The 13,443-nt window shown below is 44.8% G+C and overlaps 1 protein-coding gene across 1 annotated transcript in view; it reads left to right on the top strand.

Annotated features, from left to right (window-relative positions):
* Window positions 1-3,587, top strand: part of LOC119229359 (ATP-binding cassette sub-family C member 4-like) — a 39,701-nt gene extending 36,114 nt beyond the window's left edge. Inside the window, exons 30-31 of the mRNA XM_037489650.2 lie at window positions 1,263-1,397; window positions 2,783-3,587. Of these exons, the coding sequence (XP_037345547.2) occupies window positions 1,263-1,397; window positions 2,783-2,860 (213 nt within the window). The 3' untranslated portion in view covers window positions 2,861-3,587. The remainder of the gene's footprint in view (window positions 1-1,262; window positions 1,398-2,782) is intronic.
* Window positions 3,588-13,443: the final 9,856 nt, after the last annotated feature.

Here is a 13,443-nt window from a genome sequence, read left to right as displayed (position 1 = left end):
TACATTGCCCAGCACTCACTGCCACTATTTTAAATGAGATCCCTAGCCTTCTGTAATTAGTAGTTTTCAGTGCTAAAATGGGTGAAATCCCTTTATAGTCTGATTCTATTTGATCAACTATGGGGAAATTAAAAAGCTCCCTTTGCCTACAGAATATTTGGTACGTGAATCCGCCCTCAAACACACACACACCTCATATGCAGCCTCAAAGCCGGACGTCAAACTAAAGGAGGCGCGATCTTTAGATGTGCAATTCGCTTCCTCTCCATTGCAACAGCTGGGCTGATTTCTCTCTCACAGCTTTCCCCCTCATTGAGCCTTCGCTCGGGCCATTTGATCTTTGGCCCTTTCCTGCTACTGCCTGCCGAGGTGCCAATTAGTGCCATTTGTGGCAGCATTTGTTAAGCGTCTGTGGAGGACAGGGCACGACCTGGGGGCTGCTCGGACACTGAGAGGGCCGCTGGGAAAGCCAAATATCACGCAGCGGGGACCGTTTCACACCTACACTGCTGATAAATGCCCGCAGATTGTTGTGCACTCCAGGTTAACTAAATATCATAAAGTGTGAATAAAAAATAAGATAAAAACTTTGTTTTTGAATAATATCCAAATTTACAGTGAAAAAGGATGTACAAAGCAAATGGCTTTACATTAAATTACAGGAGAAAGTTACAATTTAATAGGTTCAATTTAAAACAAACATGGTCTGAATTGCCCTGTAACAATCTTAAACTGTGCCATATGAAGACTCAAAATGCTCTCAAAGATACAAACTCCTTTTCCTACTATCTTGTTAAAAATGGTCTAGAATTGAATTGTAGTCTTTTTCAAAATGCTTGGATTGGCACTATTCTTCTTGTGTTTTTTTAAAGCATGTAATGACACAGAAATTATGGTAAAATTTATAGTGTCTGAAAGGTATGATTGTGGGATTTGACTGAGGACCACCCCTAAGCCTCTGCAATACCATGATAAATACACGGGTAAATGGCTGATTCAGAGTCAGCGTACTAGACCTTCGCACTGCTAACAGGCTAAGCTTATTTACCGTTAGGCACAAACAGGCACCCGTGTTTGTTGTTGCATGAGTCACATGAAATGGATGGTTCCCGTGTGCAGAGAACTAGTGTTTCCCCATTCATCTTGCCCTGTCTGCATGCACCACTCAGCAGTGAAACAGCTGAAATGTCAGTTTTCCCCAAAGTAAAGTATACAGGCAGTGACACATGCACGCACACCCAGCATTGTATGTGTGATTGCAGGTTCTGGATGCCGGCAGCATCCAGGAGTATGATGAGCCGTATGTCCTACTCCAGAACCAGGAGGGGCTCTTTTACCAGATGGTCGAACAGACAGGCAAAGCCGAGGCCGCCTCACTGCTGCACACAGCCAAACAGGTAACCACGCCCACCTGTCCGCCAGGAGGGGAGGGGGGGGGGGGTCACTAAATGAGGTCCAGCCAGGGCTCACTAATCCTGGACTCTCCCTCTAACTCCAGACTTCGTTGCTCACCTCCAAAATGATACAGTTAAGCAAGAGAAGATGTGTATTACCCTGACAATGCAAAGGCACTTGATTACCATTTTAATTTAGTGCCTACTTGCAGCGTTGCAACTCCATAACATTAATTTTGAGGGAGAAATTGTACCCTTTGTAGATTCCCATCCTCTGATTTTATCAAAGGAACTCTCCTTATAATCTTTTTTTTTTCTCATAATGTAAATTTGAGATCATTTTAGAGATGATTGTAGAAAAGCAGCTTTCTTTGCAGCACTATATCTATTTGGAAATATTGAGTTTAACTCCATCGCGATTTGGGATAAACTTTCTATGGGGATTACTGTAATAGAGAATGTCCATATTTTTTCCCTGTGAAATTCATTTGTGATGTATTTCCCCTTCAGACACTGAAAAGATAAGAGCCAGCTATTCATTGTTCAATTCCATTTTATGTGCATCTGTCTGGGACTACAGATACCGTATTGCAACTTCAAACAGGTCTTTGTGAAATAAGAAAAAAAGTAGGCATCATTTCATTTTCTCTCTGTCCCTCGCACAAATTTATCAGCGGAACTGTATCTTCTCAGCCAGAGGAGTGAAATGAGTAAAATACTGATTTCAAAGACTCAGCACAGTGTGGTATTATTTGGTTTCGTCTTACCCTGCACACTGGCGGATTGGTAGTGACATTGTTCGAGCCCTTACGTTTTCCTTTCTTTATTGTAGGGCCCTCTCCTTAGATCAGATTCCTGCAGCATCCATAGCTGTCTGGCAGCACTTATTAAATACTGGGATGGTCCACATGTTGTGTGTCAAGTTTCTATAGTTGTCAGTCAAGGTTTAAACACATTCAATAATCTGATATCAACCTCCAGCTCCTTTGTCCGTGTTGAAAGAGAATCCCAGAGTAGACGGTATGTCTCATCCTGAGGCCAACCTGTTTTCACCTGTTTGCCTCTTCTGCTCAAACTTTCTCTCGTTGAAATCACCGGCCCGTCAGAGCCCCGGGCTTAAAAATCATGCATTTTGCACACTTTAAGCCAACACACAAATACAAATCAAATCAAATAATTTCAGTGATCATCTCAAAGTTTTTCCCTGAGAATTTCACAGCGCTAAATAAGCCACTTTTGCACGCTTCAGCGGGTGACAAATCCCTTCACCCGGCTCCCGACTAGATCTGTCATGAATCACGCCGTAACAGATCGCAGCTCAGATTTGGACTGTGGCTCTTGTGTTCTGTGACACTGCTTCCCCCCCCCCCCCTCCGATGCACTTCCAGGTTTACATGAACAAAAAGCGAGGGACAGACGCGCGCCGTGCCGAGGACGTCTCCGTCATCTTTGAGACGTCTCTTTGACAGTTCCGGGGAGCTGCTCTGGTCCTCGTGCTCGCCATCACTGACCACATCTCTGACCAGATCCACCAGACGTTTGGATCCAGTTCATTGAAGTGGCTCCCAGCAGCGCCCGAGTGTAGAATGTGTTGCATTAGGTGGGGGAGAGTAAAGAGGCGAGCATCTGAAGCTGTGTGCACCTTTTTATTGACAGCATATTACTGGCTGGCTGTTTATTGATTGCACCCGGCTCTGTTTATGTATGTGTGTTCTGGCCTCGCGGGTAGCTTCAATCCTGACTGCAGCTATTGGATGTGTTCATCATGGTGCAATAAACTATCGGTGTCTTGCATTACTCTAAAGGCCTCAAAAGGCAAAGAGAAGTCTAGAGGAGTAGTCCTCGTTTTTGGTAAGTATTGTGCCTTAATCAGAGCATTTCTTTTTTTTTTTGTGGAATTGCCCTTTTTTCTTCCAGCACCACGGTGATGGCAGTTTTTATGTCTACCTCAGCTTTTGTCAGGGACGAACGGTAAAGTTTCAAGTGTTGTGGCAATGATAACACAAGGAAACACACAACAGAAGTCTATTGCCTTTGAAATAAAATGTTTTCCAGTGTGATTCCAACTCTTCATTCTTCTGATAAATCGGCTGTTGTTGCTTCTACGTAAGCTGCTGTGCATTGTACATTGCGTGTCTTCTGTATCTTGACGGCACGATGATCACTGTAAATTTACAGAAAAATAAAATTTTAGTCACATATAAAAGAGTATTGCCTGAACGTTGTCTGGGTTTTTCATCCCGTCGACTCACTGCTGACCCACTTCCTCCCGCTGTTGCTCAGACTGCACTCAGATGCCTGAATGGTGTTTTTGCTTCAGGTCAGCGGCTACAACTGGCATTGAGCAAGATGCTACAAATTGGTGAGTGGTTGAGGAGAACAACCTGGCTATTATCTTGTTGAGTCAAGTGTTTTTTTAAATGTATTTCCTTGGTGGTGATTTGGTGTAACCCTTTACGGGTTTATTTTAGTGTGGTAGTGCAATATGACTATCTAGTCTCCAATTAAATTGTCATTTTTTTCACCCCCAGCTCAATTAAGAGCTATTTAAATTTGCTTTAATAAAGACAAAAGCAAAGCGGGTGATTACGCATTCAGAGATGTCTGTCAGTAAACACTTAGCTTGCTATAAAATTTAACCAGGCTCAGATTTGGGTCGTGAACTGTGGGACATCAGTTCCTTTAAAAGCTGAGTGATTTACACAATTCATTAAAGCCAGTGAATCTTCAGCCAGCGTCATATTAAATGGTTACTTACTCTCAAATAGCCCCTTGGGAGCTGAATTGTTGGCCTGCGAATAGATTAAAGTTTACATTGAAAAGAGAAATTGAATTCAGAGGTAATCAATAGCATAATGGGCCAGTGAGGGGAGCCTGCTGCCTGAAATGAAATTACCATATTTTTAATCTTAATTTTCCACTCTGTTTATCTGACAGTGTGGATGTGCAATCCAAACAGATAATGAGAGAGTGGGATATTGACAGAGAGGTCCTCTGGAGTGCTTGTTTCAGTGATTAAACGCTGTGATCTGTGATTACTTTGTGTCGGGCTGGCGGCCGGGGGGGGGGGGCCCGGGGGGAGACACGGGCGCGCTGCAGCTGGAGCATCATGGGTCTCTGAGGCGCTAATGCACCTGACACAGCATTGACAGCATTCAAATACCTATCAGGGACTGCACCACACAGAAGCTGCCACAATAGGGATACTCACGGCGCTATCTACATCAGACTCAGCACATATCCTCTCTGCTCTCCCCTCGATAACGGCCGACGGGAGAATGGCGACGACAAAGTTTGCACAATAAGTATTATTCACCGGATACCTTCCTACGTCGTCCAATAATAACGCCATTTTAAGACCTATTTGAATAGGTGCGAGGATAGCGGCCCGTCAATATACCGCTGATATGGCTTTAATAAACACGTGTCGGAGAGACCTGGCTCCTCCGCACAATGAAGTTTAATCCGAAAAATAAATAAAACACAAAATAAGAGTCGGCACAATGTGGCGGGACTGAATGAAATGATCCTTTCACACACTGCAGCGTTCAGCCCGTCCACACTTTAAGAGAGGAGTGATGCGTTGGTGCTGATGCAGACTGTGATGCACGTCCCATTCAGCCAAAGAGGTTTTATTGTCGGACGAGGGAAGAATAACGTAACAAGTATCTGCTACAACAGAAGGTGGGTTTAAATGGTTTAAGGTTGTTTTTTTTTGTTACGGGGCAAGCAAACAAGTCGTCTCAAGGTTATTTTGGGGCCCGGGAGACAATGTTCTTCACTAACTTTCTGTTGTGCCAGCATATTCTTTTGTGACGGATACTGCTGTTTGACAAATGGAAACAAATTGCATGGTGCGAGGCGCCTGAATGGCAGGGAGTTGGGGAGTGTCAAACTCGCTGCTGAAAGACGATGAAGCGAGAGCCTCGGGTTTTTGTGGGCGACTCAGACCTGACTGATCCCGGCATAAAGTACTTGTTGAAGAGACGAGAGAAAAGGAGAACGGGATTTCGACAGGCTGCAGTGAAATTAGGAGAATTGACTATGGCGGCTTTGTTCCTATAGCTGGGTGACATGGGGGGGGGGGGGGGGGGGGGGGGTGGGTAGACTGGAGCGATTCCCCAGAGACTCAGCGCTCAGCCTTTCTAAAGTGACTACAAACTGAATATCTGACAAGTTCCCAAGGCCTGACATGACTGTGTGTGGAGCTAAGAAAAACAAACAACAAATGGCACGTTCTTTTTTTTTTTTTTTTTTTATAAACTACATGTGGTGACACTGGATGTAGTGTGTTAGAAAAAACCTCTTTTCATCTCGTTAAAAATAGGTTCCTAATGCAAAAGCGCGTCGATGGTGTATATTCTGACTTGTCGCAACAACCTAGTTAAAACTAGTTTCTCCTGTGGCAGACTTGGGGGGCAAACTATCAAAATGCCCAACTTATTACAAGTCTATCAACAAGCATTTTCTCTTTTGATCCCGCGTCTAAAAAAGAAAACGAGACTGTGAGAGAGCACGAACACGTGAGGTTTAATAAGCCGGCGCTGCATCACGGTGCCTCAGCAGTTTAGTGACCACACGCCGGACCGGCCGACTAATTCTGCTGCAAACAGTAATTATAGGTCACAAGTGTAATGGGTGACTGCACTTGGTGAACTCCCCACGCTGCGGTTTGTTTCAAACCCTTTTAGAGAGTGAGTATATTTAACATTCAGTGAATGGTTCCAACGTCGGTTTGCACATTTGCGCGTAGGCGTGGATCTACATTTACCTTTATTCATGCAAAACAAAAAAATCAGGAAATAGAAGGGGACTTTTTTTTTTTTTTTTCACCTGCCACTACCACTTTGAAGTGAACAGGCTAATGTGGCCCTTTTGAAAGGCCACCAAATAGGAAACCTCTTTGCATGCTCCGGCCTTAAATCCCGGGGCATGCTCTGTCACCTCCCAAAAAGTGGCGTTTGATTCTTCAACTGCGAGAGAAAGAAGCAAAGTGGAGGGCGAGACAATAGCACAGGGCTTATCTCATCAGTAAATAAGGCTTATTTCCCAAAGCTATAAAAGGCTGTGCTTATTGGTGATGTCACCCCTTTGTGGAAGATTGATGAAGCTTGAGGCAGGGCCATAATGTGGGTGAGAATGTGTGCAAAGTGCGGAGGAGGCCTGGTGCAGCCAACTCACGCGTTTTTTTTAAACTTTTCCCCTCCAGAGTTTGATATCATTTAAAATGCATGACACACATTTGAACTGCTGCCGCACCAAATTTGCAGTCTTTGGAGGTAAACTAACCAAAAATGAACTTCAAAGTTCCATCTGGCCGGGGGGGGGGGGGTGGGGGGGGCTTTTATGCCTGGCCATGAGAGCGGTTGATGTTCCGTGCATGTAAACGTGCAGCTCTGGTTAAAGGTGGGGACAGCTTGTGTCCCCCCCCATTATTGTCTGGTTGCATTTACGTGGGTCCAAGGGCCCACAGTGTCTTTTCGGGTTACTTTCTCATCATTTCTCCTAATGTAGAGACCCACAGGGTTGGTGGCAAGTGCACAATGCGGCTGTTGTATGGTTACTGTCAGCTCTCTCAAATAAGGCTTCCTGTTCATTAGACTTCTTTTCACCTCCGCACAATGCGCCGGCTTTGCCGCAATAGTGAGTCGACGCCCATCTCTTCAATGCCATGTGAATAGTTCTAAATAGTGTTTATGCAAGCCATTGTTGTCTATTGTGTGCCCGGTCTTAATGCACAGTGATTTGCCTGCTTTTGTAGCCTGGGATACATTATCTTTGCTATGTGGCTTTAGATGCAGGCCTGGCCTTTGAGCGAGTAAACAGTCTAAAAGTTAACTCCCTGTGGACAATGCTGGAGATGCCTGATAAAGTGGGGCAGAGTACACTAAATGTCTCTATAATTACTCAAATGGCTTCTTCCTCTGCAGAGCGCAGCTCTGTTTTCAACTCCCCGTCATCTGAAAAAAAATCACCTCTCTAATTTCATTTTGAGGACTTTTTTCACTCGGAAATGTGATAATTGAAAGAAAGTTTGGAAAAGAGTCTAACTTAAACTGAAAGATACTTTTTTTGTTCAATAAATACATAAGATAGTGTTCCTTTGGAAGATTAGAGTGACAGTATCTGTTGCACATCTGGTGAATAATATCCATTCAGTGGGAAGATGTATTTAAACCCTGTGTCTTTATACTTCAGACTGTCAGTGTGAAAATGAAACGCTAATGCAGACAGACAGCCAGGTGGATAATCTGACACACATGGCAGTCAAAGAATACAAACTTTAAAATCTCAAAGATAACGTCAAAACAACATGTCTCGCGATGGAAATTGTATGTCTCGTCACTCCCTTCGGTTACTTTAACCCGAATGCTGTGCGTTTCTTCCACAACTTTATTGATCGAGCCGACTCGTAGGAGGAAGCAAAACCAGTCAAATTGCGCACGGGATCCCCTGACCCCCCCCCACCCCCCCTTCCCTCCTCCCCCCTCTCATCCCCCCCACCACCACAAAATGGCGGCACCTTAAATGTTTTTCGCTGAAGAAAACAAAAAAATCCTTTAAAATTGAGAGAGCGGTAGCGTTTTATAGCCTTCATCTGTGTGTGGCTTTGTTCTAGACAGCGTGTACATCACCTGCAGAGAGTAAGTGACAGGCCTGACCATCCCCCCCCCCCCCCCCCCCCCCTTTAGAAAGATGCACAAAATCAGAAGATTTATTATCACGTTATGCTCGAACAAAGTACGCTAAGTATGCCGAACGGAAACGAAATGCCCCGTTAATGCCGGCCAGTGATTACAGGGGAGGGATGTACCTGATGGTGGGCTCATCGTTGTTCTGAGATGTGGTGTGTGGTGTGACCCCCCCGAAGCATTCAGCTGCCAAGGGAATTTAAAGCAACCTTTGGACTCCGATACACTGATACAACGCTGTCACATTGCTTCCTCCGGACTCCGGAGCGGAGCCTCGCTTCAGCAACACTTAGCAGTGCGCATTTCATTAACCTGTCAGAGAGAGGCCAGATGTTGCTTTGTCTTTGATTGCCACATCCCCTCACGCTCACGCCGCTGCTTATACATTTGACCTCCATTAGCCCACCAGGTGTGTTTCACATTTTCTTTAATGAACTGTAGTCGCGGGGTAATTCACCGCCTGCAACAATAGTGCTCGAAGCACTTTTTTTTTTCTCACACCAAAGTAGCGATGTTGAATTGCATTGCTCCCGGGCTGATATTTTCATTAAAGGACCTCTTATCAAATAATGAAATAAAGAATTTTTTTCTTGCCCAATGCCAGTACCTCCCACAAATCAAAAGGTTTCCGATGTAATGTCTTGCCTCCAATGCCAGTTAATTAGGCGGTGTTATGCTCCATACTAATGCTGCTTTCATGAGAATAACTGAGACAATCAACCTGTCCTTCTACAAGCCCTCTTAATTAAAATCAGCAAATACAAACCCAAGTTAATTGAAATTAGAACATCCCATCTGAATAGTTTACAATAACACAATCGCTAATGTTTTGTTACTGTTGTTAAATAACTATAATAGCTGGTATCATATCTCTATTTAGTATTTCATTGATCGCTCTCAGGAATGCAGCCACAACTTGAAAGAAAGAAATGTCTTAACCATGAGCAAATACAGGAGGCAATATATGCAACCCCAACATTGATTCAGACCGAGACATTAATATTCACACTCCTCCTGATAATCACAGCAAGGTGTACATGATTTGTTTTCATTGATTAAGTGACACTGCTCGGCTTCTCACACCATGGTTATTAATATAGTTTGCATTGATATTATTTCTGCATTAACAACAATTTCACCAAGTGGGAGAAATTACAAGACCGATGCAAAAGTGTATCATCTCGTTGCTTGGGAGCTTTAATCAGAAGCCCTTTTGATGTAAAATCTTTATAACTTTAATCAATCTTTATAGACGATCTTTTCAAACTTTGAATAGCATAGTTTTAAAGAGGCTGTGCCCTCCTGTCAGATACCTGATTTCTGTAAATTAGAAATCCTTCCAGGAATATGAATTAGGTTGTGCAACCCTGAGCGTTCTTCCCATTCATGGTGCACACAGCCCACATTTCCCTTTTAAATGATTTCTCAGCCCCAGCTAATGTAATCAGGCCAACAATTCCCAACTAGCGTGGGCTTGTAGTACACAGAGCCCAAAACAAAGCGTAATCTAGCACGCTACTATTCCAGTAGGATTTTTTTTTTTGTCCTCGCACTCCTTTTTGTCACATTGGCCCGTGAACAGAAATAGCTAAACAAAATAAATAAATAGATAAACAGTGGGTTGTCTTTATAGCCTTTATGCGGCGATATCTCCGAGCCAAGAACATTTCTGAAGTTAACGGTGTTTATGTTTCCGGCAGTGTTGGTCACAGCCTGTCACACTTTATTTGCATCTGCATGTCCGATTAACAAATATGACATATTCCTAAGATCAGGCTCCTAGCACTCTAACCACCCACCATGGCAATTAACTGTCTACTAAGCTAACAAGCGTGACACACATGCCTGATGCAAGCCAGCAGCATATCGAGCTCCTACAGTAAACGTGTCCCCGTTTGCCCTTTGGTGCCGCTGTGAAACACACCGTTTTGACTCGAGTCGCAGCTCTGGACTGAGCACCTCTCCTCCCACCGGTTTTACGCTTGAGCCCGACACACATTTCAAACTGACCGGCGCCAGAGAGAGAGGGTGCTGACCACGTTGAGGGGCGAGTGACACCTCGTCAGGGTGAAAAGAGCCTGTCAGACAGATGTCCATGGGCTTTTCTCCGTCTGAAGGACCGTTAGTGGTGGATCTACTGAATCTCTGTGCGCGTACCACACTAAAATAATGCCGGCGCTCACACTGTTCAAGCTCGTCATCGCTGCTTAGGTGAAATAAAAAGAGGAAGATAGCCGATATACGCCTGAGTGCTACAAATACGGACTCACAGAGAGCAAAGGCGGGGGAAGCAAAGAGAGGATTCGCATACTGCATTCAGTCACTCTCATTGTGAGTCATACAAGAGGGACACCGGATTTAAAAGAGGAATAAGGCCACTTATGACAACATGCTGTATGTTACAGGAAAAGGAAATAATTCAAGTGCAAACTCATGTTCATTGCAGGAGGAAGTCTTCCTCATCCTTGCTGGGAATGTCGATCCATAGGTGGCATTTCACCGTTGCTTTGGCTTCAAGGATTATATCCAACACGGCATCCGAGGGTAAAAGGGTTTTGTGGTAAATACAGACAGTTTTTTCTTACAGCACGATTGCTACCAAAGTGAGCTATCTGTTCTACTTTTTTTCTAAAAAAGCATTGACCGCCGGGGCGTAGCCAATATGGAGGTTAATCCATTCTTGTGTCAATACTATGGGATGCTTATGGAAGCATATTTGCTTAGGGCAGCCATGCAAATTATTACTTACTGCCCTGTAAGCTGATAACACAAATTAGATACCCATTAAAGTTGAACAATGTATATAGAATGAGAAAAGATTGCAAGTGATACCTGAAGGGATGCTTAAGTCGTATGGCACTAAAATATGCCTCGTGCTTGCAAACTTCAAAAGTGGAGAGATGTTTATCCTTGGGATTGGAAGATGCATAATAGTAATCTCATATGCACAGAGGCAGCTGCCAGGTGGAGGATAGCACACTGCATGTTTATGAATAGAGATCATTACAGGGACTGGGGAACATACCGGCATTGAACCGGTGACACAGAAACTTTGTTATCATCTACCTAGGCCCTCACCGCGGCGCTAAAAAGTTGATGTGCTGAAACGTTTTAGTAAAAGGCATTGGTTGAACTCATTCTGCGCCGTGTTTGATTTGCTTTTTTGTTTTCCCTCCCCATATATTTGCTTGTTGAGCAGATCCGACGCCTGAAAAAGCCGCTCTAACTTTAAGCCCCCCATCTGATTCGGGGGGTTGGAGTTGAGAACAACGAGGCTGTTAATACGATCCAGCCGCCCCGAGGGGGGGGGGGGGCCTGTGAAAAACGAGAAACATGGCAGCTCCGACGTCAGACTCCACCGGGCCTCTGCCTCCGCTCGCCTCTGCCCTTATCTGATCAGCCACTTTAATTCATGTGCCAAACACGTCTCTGAGGGTGAGCACGAAAATACACGGCGGCCTTTAGGCAGGTGGAGACGCAGTTAGCGGCATGTTAGACGAGGGAGGAAGTGCCTCGGGGGGGGCACGTTTGGGAACCCCGGCTAATTCTACCTTTTGACTCGCCTGTTGTTGTCTTTGAGCCCCTTTTCCCTTTCTGCTCCACCGGCCGGCTGATAGTTAGGGATTCATCTTTGAAACCTCCCCCCCCTTTTGTCCGACGGACCGCGGAGTCAGCAGTTATTCTTCAACTGACGACTTTCAATGCTCGCCGGTGAAAGAGATGAAGCTGAAACACAAAGGCAAATTAAGGGTACAAAAACACTCGCCATTGTCCCATTGTTGAGGGTCACAAATCGTCAAGTAAAAGCAACACAGCGTGGTTGAAATGTATTCGCCTCCATCCCTGCCCCCCCCCCCCCCCCCTCCCTCCCCTCTCCTCTCTTTATATTCATTAGATTCATTATAGGCCACAAAGGATTGCCAACAAAACAGCTTGTGATTTTAGTTGAATTCATCCCCCTCTGAGGCCTGCAGGGAAATTAAAGTAGGTGACTATCACAGGAGGGGGAGCAGACTTGACACATCTGAAGCTTTTAGTAATGCAAATAGCCAAGCGTATCCAAAATACACAGGAGCTGACCTCAAACAGATTGTGGGGGTTTAAAATCATTAGTTTGCAAATGAAGCAAAAGTACATTGGTTCTATGGTAAAATCAGCCCACTCTGAACCTTTGATTAGTGTTTGTCAACTCCCCTTTCTCCTCATGCTCCCCCGCCCACTTGCACTCCAGAAATTAATAAAGGAGACATAGCAACACTTTGGAGTGAAACGCTTGCATCTCCAGCACCTGTTAAACAAATGCACTTAAGGCTGGAATCAAATTGCAGGCAGGTTTAAATTGGTGTAAAATCTTCATTTAGATGATGTCCCCGGGGCCTGCTTATTACTTGAGATTTATATAGCATTAGTTCTGCCTCGCAAATGTGGTGCACCATTCCACCTCAGTGAAATATGAAGAGGTTTGATAAAAAAAAAAAGACGACAGATTCTCTCATTAAAAAAAACGAAACCTTTAAAAGATTTGTTAATTTAACTTGTGGCATGCAGCTCTGACATGCACAGAGTTCTGTGCTTGTGCCCGTGAGCGCCGTATGTTAAATAGTGTAAGATGTTTCTGCAGAGGGGAAGTGAACTGACAAAACTAAAGTACCTCCAACGCTGAATACATTTCATTCTATACCCAGATGTTCGTTTTTGACACATGAACTGATATTTAAATAAGCAACCTATGCGGAATTCTGGAAGATTCTTTGCACCTGTGTTTTTGTTTTGTTTTTTTAGTCAAAATTTGTAGTTGGTCACACTTGCCATAACACGTCATGTGGCCACAAATGGCACAAATGGCGGTGAAGGCTGGAAGGAAACGGCCACAAAGACATTTCATTTGTAGCAGTAACCCTATTGAACACGTCTGTTTCAGTCACCGATCTGCTTTGTTCTCCGTCCCTTTCAATTTGTTTACATTTGGCCCCTACTGGAGAGGGACAGTCTATTGATTTATTGTCCCCCCTCATCCAAAGAGTGCCATTAAGCATCCCCACCCCCCCCCCCCCCCCCTCCGCCACCCCGTTCCGTCTTCAGACCCCGCTCTTGCATTGTGCTGCCTGGTTCCTGGCTTACTGTTACAGAAACAGGGGCAGGGGGAAAGGCCTTGCCCGAGCATCACAAGGACCCCACAAGAGAGAACCCCCCTTTACCCGCCACCCCCCACCCCCCCGCAGCATGGAGGCCCGAGCGACAGCACGGCAGCACAATGCGGCTGCGTCTGAATAGCAGACGACGTGGGACATTCGCCCCCAACACAGGGCCTTAGACCGTCTCTTTACACTCTTACACGAGGCACCCGTTTAATCAGA

This window comes from Pungitius pungitius, chromosome 10, assembly GCF_949316345.1.
Source record: "Pungitius pungitius chromosome 10, fPunPun2.1, whole genome shotgun sequence".
NCBI lineage: Eukaryota > Metazoa > Chordata > Actinopteri > Perciformes > Gasterosteidae > Pungitius > Pungitius pungitius.
This window is presented reverse-complemented; position numbering and strand designations above follow the sequence as displayed.